We start from the raw sequence: 13,763 nt of genomic DNA, 5'->3' as shown, positions 1-13,763 counted from the left end.
AATGAAAATGACCTACTGAATGAAACGTAAGTGTAATAAGTAGAGAATATGAATTATGAGTATGCCGAAGAAAGTAATGAGGAGCAGCAGAAACGGGGTAAGCGATATACTTAACACCGAAACTGGAGGGCAAGAAGTAGATGAAGTGAAGGAATTCTTCTATCACCTTGGAAGCAAAATTACACACGACGCACGATGAATGGAGGGCAAAGAAAATAGACTAACACAGGAAAAAGAGGCCATTCTTGGCCAACAGTACTAGTGTCGAACACAGGCCTTTATTGGAGGAATATATTTCTAAGAATGTGGTTTAGAGCACCGTGCTGTATGATAGTGACTCGTGGACTATGAGAAAACCGCAAAAGAAGAAATTCGCAGCTTTTGAGATGTGGTACAACAGAATATTGGAAATCGGTTGGTCTGATAAAATAAAAAATTAGGTTGTCCGCAGGGGACGGCGAGGCAGGAAAGTGTGGAAAACATTCGGAAGAGAAAGGGGGCGGGATGATAGGACATTTGTGAAGACATCAGGGAATGACTTCCGTGGTTGTAGAGAGAGCTGTAGAGGGCAAAAACCGTAGTGGAACCCAGAGCTTGGAAAACATCCAGCAGATAATTGAGGACGAAGATTGCGTGTGATACTCGAGGTTGGGCAGAAAGGCGGAATTCGTGGGGGGCTGCATCAAACAAGACAGAAGACCGATTGGTGATTACGTCTGTTTCGGATCAAGTGATACGTAGAAACAAGAATTAGTGTCGCTTTTCATCTGTTTGTGTGGGGTGTCGTGTAACAGATGTGGAACGGCGATATTTAGTGCAGAAACAAACAGTACGCATCAAACCACTAGTAATCATGAACTGGGGCTGAAATAATAGAGTTGAAACTAGAATCGACAATAACTTTGCTGGGAAGTGTTTGTACAGTGTTCACCGACTGTTTAGGGTAGTCCGGTAAATATTTGGTGCTGCGAAACATTTTCCCAAATTACATAACATGTCGCTAATGAAGCAGTGTGTTTTGTGCAGACTGGGTCAAAAAACGTTTCATAACAGTAATCGTCTATTAAAGTGTTCGCAGACAGCCGCATTAGCTGTGCTTACTCGAACAACATATTAGGCTGGTTCTGAACTCTGGCTCTTAGGTCTAGATGATGTTAAAGCTTCAGACATGGCTGCGTTGTCAGCGACCGTTGCAAGGTAAAATTAAAACAACTGCAGCGCTCGGTAGCGAAAACGAAGTCTTTTTGACTAGGTTTAGGCCGCTTCTAAGAGTGCCTTCATCAGAAATAAAACATTTAAAACTGGCATGTCACGTATAAAATAAATATGAAGGGATAACGCTTTAGTCACGCAATATTGAAATAGAAAACATAGAGGCAGGCCACTATGGGCTGCACCACATGTCGAGCTGCGGTAGCATCAGACTCTGACCGCAGAACTGGCCCAAACCTAAGTCAAAAAGACATCATTTTCGCGACAGAGGGCTGCAATTGTTTTAATTCTATCTAGTTGATGTGTATATCCACTCCTAATTTAGGTACGAAAGTTTGACTGCAGTATGCCATAGTTAGTGAGAAGAGCAACATGAATAATACACTACTGGCCATTTAAACTGCTACACCAAGAAGAAATGCAGATGATAAACGGGTATTCATTGGACAAATATATTATACTAGAACTGACGTGTGATTACATTTTCAGGTAATTTGCATAGATCCTGAGAAATAAGTACCCAGAACAACCACCTCTGGCCGTAATAACGGCCTTGATACGTCTGGGCATTGAGTCAAACAGAGCTTGGATGGCGTGTACAGGCACAGCTGCCCATGCAGCTTCAACACAATACCTTCAAGAGTAGTGGCTGGCGTATTGTGACGAGCCAGTTTGTAACACCATATCTTTAATACTCTACTGATTTATTTTGCTTTTGTTTTATTTAATGTTACATCGTTGAGCTTCTGTAAATGTTGTTTGATTGAATAGATAACATAAAATTGTATACTTTCTTTGTTAAAACTTTGATGTCATGATTTGATTCTATGCAATGTAGTATATCTGTCATTTAAATTCTTTGTCCCCTTTGGAGGGAACAAAACTTACTATACATAATTGTAATTTCTGTGTGAATAATTTTTTTGTAGAAATGTCAATATGTGCAAATGTTCTGTTTTATTTAATGTGTTTGGTTGCTGTTATGTAAACTGCTGATCCTCACTTAGGGTTCTTAGTCATCCTGTATGTAAAAGGTAGTCCGCAGCTCGTGGTCGTGCGGTAGCGTTCTCGCTTCCCACGCCCGGGTTCCCGGGTTCGATTCCCGGCGGGGTCAGGGATTTTCTCTGCCTCGTGATGACTGGGTGTTGTGTGACGTCCTTAGGTTAGTTAGGTTTAAGTAGTTCTAAGTTCTAGGGGACTAATGACCATAGATGTTAAGTCCCATAGTGCTCAGAGCCATTTGAACCATTCTTTTTGTAACAGGTAGTGTGGTTCCCCTCGGGAACGGAACTTAGTAGCGCGCGCAAGTTGTGGTTGGCCTAGGTAGAAAAGGTGGAACAAGAGTCAGTCGGGAACGAGCTACCAAACTGTGCACTGCCATGTAAAAGTTGTATATTGTGCTGGTTCCGAGATAGGTTTTTTTTTTTTTGCCTCTTTCCAATGCCTCGGATGGATGGATAAATAGCTGGAACGATTCTGGAATTGGTATCCATCATCGCCACCAAGAAGGGACAGAGTCCAGCAATTCTGCCTGCAAATCCACCTACCAACATGCAGTTGCCACCACATTGCGCAATCACTGTATCGGAATGCTATAATAATGTTCAGTGAAGGATCAGCTTATTGGATGTTTTAGTGTGCACAAATATAAGGTAACTTATAACTGAAGTTATGTACCTACCTTGATTTTTTCCTTATCACAACACCCCTCAGGTTCCTCTCCATTTGAACTATGATTAGCGAGTGTCCTAGTGTGTGGAAAAAATGAAAGCCTCCCAGTGATGGAAAAAGTCCAATTTAAAGTTTTTTTGGAGTGTCAAAGTCGCCTATTTAATCATTTACTTGAAAGTAGAAGACTGTGGTAATAAAAACAATTTGCCGTTTCTTTTCAAGATTAAAAGTTCTTAAAACTGAGGCTTAAAAATTCTTGCTTGGTTAATGATCATAGTGCTGCCTGTAGTAAATTTTAAAAGGTGAGTCAGTTTCTTGCAATTTTGTCAACATTGTGTTTCACTGCAGTAAAAGTGAAAAACTGCAATAGTGGAAAGTTCTATATTCATATTTGCTAAGTGTTTGTCTCTCTTGTCTATTGGAAGTGCATGTTAGTAGTATAACAGGATCCACAGTTTGTCTATTGTGCTAATGCTAGATAACAATACAAAGACCTCTATTTATGAGAACAATAATTGCTTTATTCAAAAGACAGTGAGAAGTAACCTGCTAGTGAATTCCAATTAACTTTCATTTTAAATAGTAAAGTATTTAGTTGAGAGATATTTAACCTGTGATCAGTTCATAATTTTGCAGGGAACTACATTTACAATTTTTTGTCAGCTAGGAAAATATTTGAACAATAATACTGCACCTATGTCCAATAAATGATTCTGCAGTGACTATTAACAGTAATGTTATAAAGACCATTTAGTTTGAATAAGCCCTGAAAGTAATAGTGCGTTTCGTTATCTGTTATACGAGGGGCGTTCAGAAAGTAAGCTCCGATCGGTCGCGAAATGGAAACGACTATGAAAATCCGATAAAGCTTTGCACAGATGTGTTGGGTAGTGTCTCTAGTATAACCCCAGTTAGCATCACGTCGCTCTTCTCATTTCTGAGCTCGCAGTGAGTGCGTAAAGATGTCTAGAAAATAGTGTCTGCCGCCAAGTACGAGGGCCTGGTGAGAAATTTCGCCTGAAGCTATGCAGCTAACATTACATAACTGTCGTGCTGTGTCTTCTTCAAGACAATTCTCAGCCGCATTCTGCAGGGGCAATGAAGATGCTCTTGCATCGTTTTCAAATGGAAATGTGAGATTACCCACAATACAGTCCGCAATTGTCTCCCCCTGCGTTTCATCTCTGGTCACATTAACCGCTGTCTTTGAAGACAACATTTTGACACAGACAACGAGGTGTAGGCCAGCGTGGAGAATTGGCGGAAAGCACTGGCGGCTGCCTTCTATGATGAGGCTATTGAAAAGTTGGTACAACGCTATGACAAAAGTCTAAGTCAGAACGGCGACTACGTAGAGAAGTAGCTGAAAGGTGTAGCTAATTGTTACAAGTAAAACATTTCTGATGTTCACTGTGGTTTCAATTTGGCAATCAATCGGAGCTTACTTTCTGAACAGGCCTCGTATTTATGCAAATAGTTTGTTCTGCTCTGTTAGCTTCCGATCTTGATCGTGAACATATGAAGGTGTCAGAGATCGTTGCACTCGCGTGTGGCAAAATATAGGTTGTGTTTGTCCATTGAAGTCACTCATACCCACTTTCTTAAACAAGAACGTTAATCTTTCTCTTGCCTAATTAGGCTGGCGCTCTTTTCCTTATTCTTTAAACAGTGTAGCTAGGTAAAACATTATTTGTTACTGTCTGAATATATACGTAATTCTGACTTTCACTTCCGATAAGCCACCCCCGTTAGGTAAAACGCGGTCAATATAACAAAATTCCTCTCAGAGGGTAACACTGCTCTGCTTTTTCATACTGTAATAACTAGAATAAGAATAATTTCTTTATACGAACTGCCTTAGGCTTTGACGTTATGGTATAGTAGTAGCAGACACAAGTGTTATAAGTTGCTCGGCCACCAATGACCAGACGTTTTCAATTGGTGAGAAATCTGGAGAATGTGCTGGCCAGTATCCAGAAAGGCCCGTACAGGACCGACCTTCAGCATGCGGTCGTGCATTATCCTGCTGAAATTTAGGGTTTCGCAGGAATCGAATGAAGGGTAGAGCCACGGGTCGTAACACATCTGAAATGTAACGTCCACTGTTCAAAGTAACGTCAATGCGAAAAGACGTGACCGAGACGTGTAACCAATGACACCCCATATCATCACTCCAGGTGATACGCCAGTATGGCGATGACGAATACACGCTTCCAATGTGCGTTCACCGCGATGTCGCCAAACACGGATGCGAGCATCATGATGCTGTAAACAGAACCTGGATTCATCAGAAAAAATGACGTTTTGCCATTTGTGCACCCAGGTTCGTCGTTGAGTACACCATCGCAGGCGCTCCTGTCTGTGATGCAGCGTCAAGGGTTACCACAGCCATGGTCTCCGAGCTGATAGTCCATGCTGCTGCAAACGTCGTCGAACTGTTCGTGTAGATGGTCGTTGTCTTGCAAACGTCCCCATCTGTTGACGCAGGTATCGAGACGTGGCTGCACGATCCGTGACAGCCATGCGGATAAGATGCCTGTCAACCAGACTGCTAGTGATACGAGGCCGCTGGGATCCAACACGGCGTTCCGTATTACCCTCCTGAACCCACCGATTCCATATTCTGCTAACAGTCATTGGATCTGGACCAACGCGAGCAGCAATGTCGCGATACGATAACTGCATTCGCGATATGCTACAATCCGACCTTTATCAAAGTCGGAAACGTGATTGTACGCATTTCTCCTCCTTACACGAGACATTACAACAACGTTTTACCAGGCAACGGTGGCCAACTGCTGTTTGTGTATTAGAAATGGGTTGGAAACTTTCCTCATGTCAGCGCGTTGCAGGTGTCGCCACCGGCGCCAACCTTGTGTGAATGGTGTGAAAAGCTAATCATTTGCGTATCACAGCATCTTCCTCCCGTCGGTTAAATTTCGCGTCTGTAGCACGTCATCTTCGTGGCGTAGCAATTTTAATGGCCAGTAGTGTACTTTCACTCCGGATTCGATGCCTTATCCCAAATTAGTACCAAACCATTAGCAACACGGTATTGTTTTTAAATATTCTGCTGCCCGGAGAGGAAGTGTGTGTGTTATAAGTTCTTGGAAGCTTACCGACCATTCGCCCAGCAGCGCGCGCAGCTGTTTAGCACAGTGGCAGGCAGGTCGCCAGCAGAGGGCTGCGTCTACTCACTGCTGGGGTCGTGGATCCAGTGCTTCTTCTCGGCGGTCTTGCCTCCGCCGGCAGCAGAGTTGCCGTTGCCGTTGCCGTTGCTGTTGCTGCCGCTGCTGCTGGGACCGCCGGTTCCGCTGATGGCGCGCCCTTCATCCTGCAACGACAAACAAGGCACTGTTTACCATACGCTCTCAGGCAACTCGTGAAACTACAGTGAAGCGCCAAAGAATCAATGTGTCGCCGAGCGGTTCTAGGCGCCTCAGTCTGGAACCGCTCGACCGCTACGGTCGCAGGTTCGAATCCTGCCTCGGGCATGGATGTGTGTGATGTCCTTAGGTTAGTTAGGTTTAAGTAGTTCTAAGTTCTAGGGGACTGATGACCTCAGCAGTTAAGTCCCATAGTGCTCAGAGCCATTTGAGCCAAACAGTATGTGTATTCAATGCAGAGATATGTAAACAGGCAGAATACGGCGCTGCGGTCGGCAACGCCTATCCAACACAAGTGCCTGGCGCAGTTCTTCGATCGGTTACTGCTGCTACAATGGCACGTTAAAAAGACTTATGTGACTTTGCGCGATGGAACACAACATCTCCGAGGTAGCGATGAATTGGGGATTTTCCCGTAAGACCATTTCAAGAGAGTACCGTGAATATCAGGAATCCGGTAAAACATCCAATCTCCGACGTCGCTACGGCCGTAAAAATATCCTGCAAGAACGGGACCAACGACGACTGAAAAGTATAATTGAACGTGACAGAAGTGCAACCCTCCGCAAATTGCTGCAGATTTCTATGCTGGGCCCTCAAGTGTCAGCGTGCGAGCTATTCTACAAAACATCATCGATATGGGCTTTCGGAGATGAAGGTCCACTCATGTGCACTTTATGAGTGAACGACACAAAGCTTTACGCCTCGCCTGGGCCCGTCAACACCGACATTGTACTGTTGATGACTGGAAACATGTTGCCTGGTCGGACGACTCAATTTTTAAATTGTATCGATCGGATGGGAGTGTACGGATATGGAGGCAACATCATGAATCCATGGTCCCTGCTTGTCAGAAGGGGACTGTTCAAGCAGATGAAGGCACTGCAGTGGTGTGGGGTGCGTGCAGTTGGAGTGATATGGGACCACTCATACGTCTACATACGACTCTGACAGGTGGCACGTACGTAAGCATCTTGTCTGATCACCTGCATCCATTCATGTCCGTCGTGCAATTCCAGCACGACAATGCGACGTCCCATACGTCAAGAATCGCTACAGAGTGCCTTCAGTAATACTCTTGTGAGTTTACAAACTTTCACTGGCCACCAAACTCCCCAGACGTGAACATTATGGAGCATATCTGGGATGCCCTGCAACGTGCCACTCAAAAAAGAGATGTTCACCCCCTCGTACTCTTACAGATTTATGGACAGCCCTGCAGGGTTCATGGCGTCAGTTCCCTCCAGCTCTGCTTCAGACACTAGCCGAGTCCATGGCACGTCCTGTTGCGCCAGTTCTGCGTGCTCGCGGGTGCCCTACACGATATTAGGCAGGTGTACCAGTTTCTTTGCCTCTTCAGTGTATATTTTCAACACGGTATTGCTGTACAACTGAGCTCCAAACACAAGTTACATACTATTCTAGGTCACGAAAACTCATGGAGTAAATCGGAAGTAATATCTGGCGTTCCCAAACCAAGTGTTGAGGGCCCATTGCTGTTCCTAATCTACGTAAACGACATAGAGACAATCGGAGCAGCCCCCTTAGATTCTTTGCACATGATGCTGTCATTTACCGTCTTGGTAAGTCATCAGATGATGAACATCAACTGCACGAATATTTAGAAAAGAGATCTGTATTGTTCAAAAAGTGGACATAATGAAAATAATCGACATGAGTAATAAAAGAAATCCACCAAATTTCGGTTACACGATAACTCTCTCAAACTGGAAAACTCTAAATTCAACGAAATACTTAGGTATTACAGTTACGAATAACTTCTATTGAAACGATCACAAATATAATATTTTGGGTAAAGCAAACCAAATCCTGCGATTTATTGGCAGAAGACTCACAAAATGCAACAGATCGTCTAAAAAGACAACATACAACACGCTTGCCTTCCCTTTTCTGGTATAGTGCCGTGCGCTGTGGGATGCACATGAGATGGAACTAACAGAGGACATCGAAAAAGTTCAAATAAAGGAAGCTCGTTTTGCATTATCGCGAAATTAGGGAATGATGCGTGTAAAAGGATGGCAGTCATTAAAACAAAGGAGTTCTTCGTTGCGGTACAATCTTCTCGCATAATTTCAATCACCAACTTCCTGCCGGCCGGCGTGGCCGAGCGGTTCTAGGCGCTACAGTCTGGAAACGAGCGACCGCTACGGTCGCAGGTTCGAATCTTGCCTCGGGCATGGATGTGTGTGATGTCCTTAGGTTAGTTAGGTTTAAGTAGTTCTAAGTTCTAGGGGACTGATGGCCTCAGAAGTTAAGTCCCATAGTGCTCAGAGCCATCTCAACCAACTTAATTTTCCGAATGCGAAAATATTCTGTTGGCTTCCACGTGCATAGAAATGATCATCATGATAAAATAAGGGAAATCAGGGCTCGCACAGAAAAAATTAAGTGCTCGTTTTACACGCGCGCTGTTTAAGAGTGGAACCGTAGAGAAATAGCTTGAAGGTGGTACAATGAACCCTCTACCACGCACTTAATTTTAAATTGCAGAGTAATCGTGCAGACCATGTAGATGTAGATTCAAGTTATATTATGGTATCGGCATTAATTATTGCGTGTCATATTAATTTTTAAATATTAATAGTTCTTTATTTATAATTATCAGATTTTTCATATATATTTATTCAGTGCTCTGAAATTTTTGGGGTTTACGTGATTTGTGTGGAATCTGAAGTTGCTTGTTTTCACATGTTTATTGTTGTATGATTTGTTTCATTATTTCATATTTTGTGATAGAGTTGTATAATTATTGTGGGTGCAATTGTCGAGTTTTTCCGGGAGTAGTGTACGTCTAGTCTTGGTGACAGTGGCTGGTTCCCGATTGTAAACCGCCTGCATTGACGCACGTTGTTACAAATCCTGTAAGTGGCGGTGGCGGTGTCACAAATGATTAATTCCTTGTAATTATTGTTAAGTCACACGGCAGTAAATCTGTGCAGATTTTATTGTTTTGGTGTAGTACTGGCTTCAAAAGTGAAACAATTTGTTCCTTTGGAATAAATATTTTCTTTGTGTGACAACTTCAACTTCCAACCCATCGCTTCAACCTCTCAATAACGCTGCGCTCCTATGAAAACAGACTCAGGTAGGTACGGAATACATTTAATTTTGGCCCACTGCATTCGACTCTGTTCATCGCACATGAAAACCGTTGTGGTTGCCAGGTTACGTTCGCGGCCTGAAGTTGGCACCGTGTGGTACCGAAACGTTTTAAGAAAAATAAACGGCATCATATTCAAATACAGCCACAGATTTTGTCATCGTAATTCAGAGACATCGGCTAATTCAGTCGTCACTTTACGATGCAACTTTGGTGGGGCGGTAGGCTGGGCAATGGACTCTCAATTTGTGCACACAGTGACCAATAGCAAAATGTGTGGGATAAGGGACGCATGTAAGACTTGAAAAATGCTGCAACTGATAATCATTATGCATCCGGTGCGAAGAAATCATCTTTCATGCTGTTGTAATAGTATCTGTGATATGAAAATCGTCGTTTGAACAAAACTGTTTGTGCGTAAATAAGCACACATTATAGTGGATTCGTTATGCCGTTTTTTAAATAGAGAAAGATTTTTGGAATCATCAATCTTCTAACTGGTTTGGTGTCGCCCGTCTGCGCCGACTTCTTCATCGCAGAGAAACACTTTCTCCCTACATATCGACAATAATTTTCTGGATGTATTGCAACTCTGTCTTCCCCCATAGTCTTCACGCTCCACGACTCCCCCTAGTACCATGGAGCTCATTCCCTGATGTCTTAACACATGTCCTAGCAACCAGTCACTTCCTCTTGTCAGTGTTTTCCATATATTCCTCTCCTCGCCAATTCTGCGGAGAGCATTCTCACTCCTTATCAGACCATCTAATTTTCAACATTCTTCTGTAGCATCAAATCTCAAACGCTTCGATTCTCTTCTGTTCTGGTTTCCCACAGTCCATGTTTCACTGCCACACCACTCTGTGCTCCAGACGTACATTCACAGAAGTTTCTTCCTCAAATTAAGGCCTACATTTGATACTAGTAGACTTCTCTCGGCCAAGAAAGCACCTTTCGCCGTTGCTAGTCTGCTAATTACGTCCTCCTTGCTATTTTGCGGCGTTAGTAGCAGAATTCCCTATCTTCATCTGCTTCGTGATCACCAATCCTGATGTTCAGTTTCTCCGTTTCTGCTGCCACTGATTACTTTCGTCTTACTTCATTTTACTCTCAATCCGTATTCTGTACTCAGTAGACTGTTCATTCCAATTTTTCTTCGTTTTCACTGAGTGTAGAAATGTCATCAGCGAATTTCATAATTCTTAACGTTTCACCTTGATGTTTAATTCCACTCTCCAAACTTTCCTTCATTTCCGTCATTGCTTCTTCGATGTACAGACTGAACAGTAGGGCGAAAGACTACATCTCTGTCTTGCACCCCTTTTAATCAGAGAGCTTCGTTCTTTTTCTTACACTCTTGTTGTTCCCTTTTGGTTCTTGTACAGATTGTATATTACCCGTCTTTCCCTGTAAGTTACCCATATTTTCCTCAGAATCTCAAACTTGTTGCACGATTTTACAGTACCGGACGCGTTTTCTAGGTCAAAAAATCCTATTAACGTGTTTTGAGTATTTTTCGCTTTTATTTCAGTGATATAGCTCAACTGCAGAACTGCCTCTCTGGTTCCTTTACCTGTGCTAAAGCCACACTGATCGTAACAATTACATAACGCAAGTGGAGAATGGTCGGTTTACGAAATGAACGCATGAAACAATTCAAAGTTACTGTGTGAAAAGGAGTAGGAGAAAAGCAATTTTTCCCGGCAGATAACGGCTAAGCAGTGCCGGTGAGAGCGCTATGGAAAACCGGGAAGGATAAATCTCCATTTGGGAGCGGGCGAAGCACCGGATAGCCTCGGTAAATCGCGGTCGCACGGAGCAGCAGCAGCGATCCGTCGTAGACCCCGGCACGCTGGGGAGGGGACCCCCCGGCCCGCTAATCTGTTGTCTGGCCGCTGATGGATGCCGTGCTGCGCCTGCGCACTGATCACCCCGCGTCCGCCAGGCCCACCAACCTTCTCGACAACACACTGGACGCTCGGTGCCTGATCGAGCCGGGAGGCGCACGGTGCCATCTGATTTAGGTTCTCCCTGCTGCCCCTCTAAATCACTCCACGTCAGCACTGGAAACATTTCGTCCAACTCTGCTGCGTTGGATTTCTTAACCGTGCTTGTCGAATACTGGGTGGTACGTATTCTATCTACCAATTGCAGTTGTCCACCCTGACGAAATGCGCGTCGGATTCTGCGGAATCACGCAAATAGTACCGCGTGGAGCGGTGTAAGCCTTTATCAAAATCTTACTTGAAAAATCATATCTACAACTGTTTACAGAGTAAGCCACATTAGTGTATGTCTTGAACTTTGGTTTTGGTACAGTATAGTTTATTGAATCTTGGTGATTAGTTTTAATTATTTTACCCACAAACATTCCTTATCCAGTTTATTTTTGCCATTTTAGAAATATTGGTTCATTATTTGCAACAACAGTGTTACCAAGTCGTTTACTTAAAAAAAGATTATTGAAGTTCTCTATCAAGAATGAGACTGTGTGTTTTGAATGGTAACATATGCTACAGTGATTAACTCTGACTTGCATTCATTTTAAAGTTTAACGTAAAGTCCAAGCTATCTGAATATTAAAACTGCGTGCCGGACCGAGACTCGAACTCGGGACCTTTGCCTTTCGAGAGCAAGTGCTCTACCAACTGAGTTACCCAAGCACGACTCACGACCCGTCCTCACAATTTTACTTCCGCCAGTACCTCGTCTCCTACCTTCCAAACTTCACAGAAGTTCTCCTGCGAACCTTGCAGGACTAGCACTACTGGAAGAAAGGATATTGCGGAGACATGGCTTAGTTCGAGTCTCCGTCCGGCACACAGTTTTAATCTTCCAGGAAGTTTCAAAACCAGCGCACACTCCGCTGCAGAGTGAAAATTTCATATCTGAATATTACTAATTATCACAGAGTAATGTTTTTCATCATTAACAGCTAAAATGCCAAGTCGTAATGATCTTGTTTCCATCGATCTTTTTTTCAAGTGAACTGGGCATACAAAAGGAAAAGGTTTCAGTAATATTTCTCAGTTAAATACAAAAGTAAAGTACAAACTTTATTCTTCCAATACTGACGGCAGGTATCATTTAGTGTTAGTATTTAACTTGAGATGGAAACGCTGGCACTAAGCCAGTGCTGAATATAAGCACTGTTGTTCCGTGGATACTGTTACGTTATCAGAATAACAGCTCACGCTGCCATTGAAGTGAAAGCGTAAAATAATTGAATTATATGCACCTCACGCTTCGGAACCCAAATGACAGCCTTTTGCAACAGTTCTGATCGAGGTCGTAACACAGTTACATTACGTCAGAGTGGTTGTTAGTGACGTGTATTTTCAATTCACTAGCGGGAGTGCAGCACCCAAGTGGTCATTAATAATATTGGTTAACTTTACATTCTAGGCTTGTTTGGAGTCTAAATATTTCGATAAGCGCTGCAAGGGTGATGGTCGTAAGACAGTGTCAGGTGAAAAAATATGCAAAATTTCGTTACTAAATCTTTGGCAAGGGAAAGCAGTCTGAGGTTACACCCGGGGAGTCCAAAAGTTGCGGGGTGGCGTGCAGCTGGCGTGTCAGCGATTAGTCCCTAATGTACTGGGGATGACGCCTTGCGGGTAGCTACCGTGAGTGCCGACCTCAACTGTAAAATTTCCTCATTCCGAATTCCAACAAAAGAGCTGGCTGATTATAATTTATATTTCAGTAGGTACGGTGCTGCAATGGCTCACACAGCACGCCAAAGTATGCCCAAATTCCATCAAATATTGTGAAACCATTTAATACCAGGCCCTGGCCTTGTGAAGTGCCCATACCGTCAACTAGATTCAAGAGCTCTGAATTACTTTATCAGCGGCGAAAGGAAAGGTCTCTATTAATCGTTTACCCAACATAAGGCTGACATTCGCTGCAAAATAAGCGCCATTCCGCAGTGTATCTTAGGCCGTGCCGTGCAAGCCTTCCCGCGACCAATTCAGCAACGCAGCCAAAGAAACGGGGAATGTTTGTAGGCATTTTCAAGATGTAGTGTGTGCCGGCCGGTGTGGCCGTGCGGTTCTAGGCGCTTCAGTCTGGAACCGCGTGACCGCTACGGTCGCAGGTTCGAATCCTGCCTCGGGCATGGATGTGTGTGATGTCCTTAGGTTAGTTAGGTTTAAGTAGTTCTAAGTTCTAGGGGACTGATGGCCACAGATGTTAAGTCCCATAGTGCTCAGAGCCAGAGCCGAGAGCCAAGATGTGGTGGGTCTGTTGGTACGTGTTACAACCTCGAATAACTACCAATTTATGTACTTGTATTTCGCAACCGTATGAAATTACCACTTACATTCGACATGTTTGTTATCTTTTAGAGTTGATAGATACAATACGTGCCA

General features: G+C 43.6%; 1 protein-coding gene across 1 annotated transcript in view; it reads right to left on the bottom strand.

Annotated features, from left to right (window-relative positions):
- The window catches only part of LOC126220931 (proteoglycan Cow), a 380,564-nt gene that overhangs the window by 300,680 nt on the left and 66,121 nt on the right, over positions 1-13,763 (bottom strand). The window contains exon 4 of the mRNA XM_049942177.1: positions 6,082-6,217. Coding sequence (XP_049798134.1) covers positions 6,082-6,217 — 136 coding nt within the window. The remainder of the gene's footprint in view (positions 1-6,081; positions 6,218-13,763) is intronic.

Source organism: Schistocerca nitens, chromosome 1 (genome assembly GCF_023898315.1).
Source record: "Schistocerca nitens isolate TAMUIC-IGC-003100 chromosome 1, iqSchNite1.1, whole genome shotgun sequence".
NCBI lineage: Eukaryota > Metazoa > Arthropoda > Insecta > Orthoptera > Acrididae > Schistocerca > Schistocerca nitens.
The sequence above is the reverse complement of the archived record's forward strand: the minus strand, read 5'-3'. Positions and strand labels throughout refer to the sequence as shown.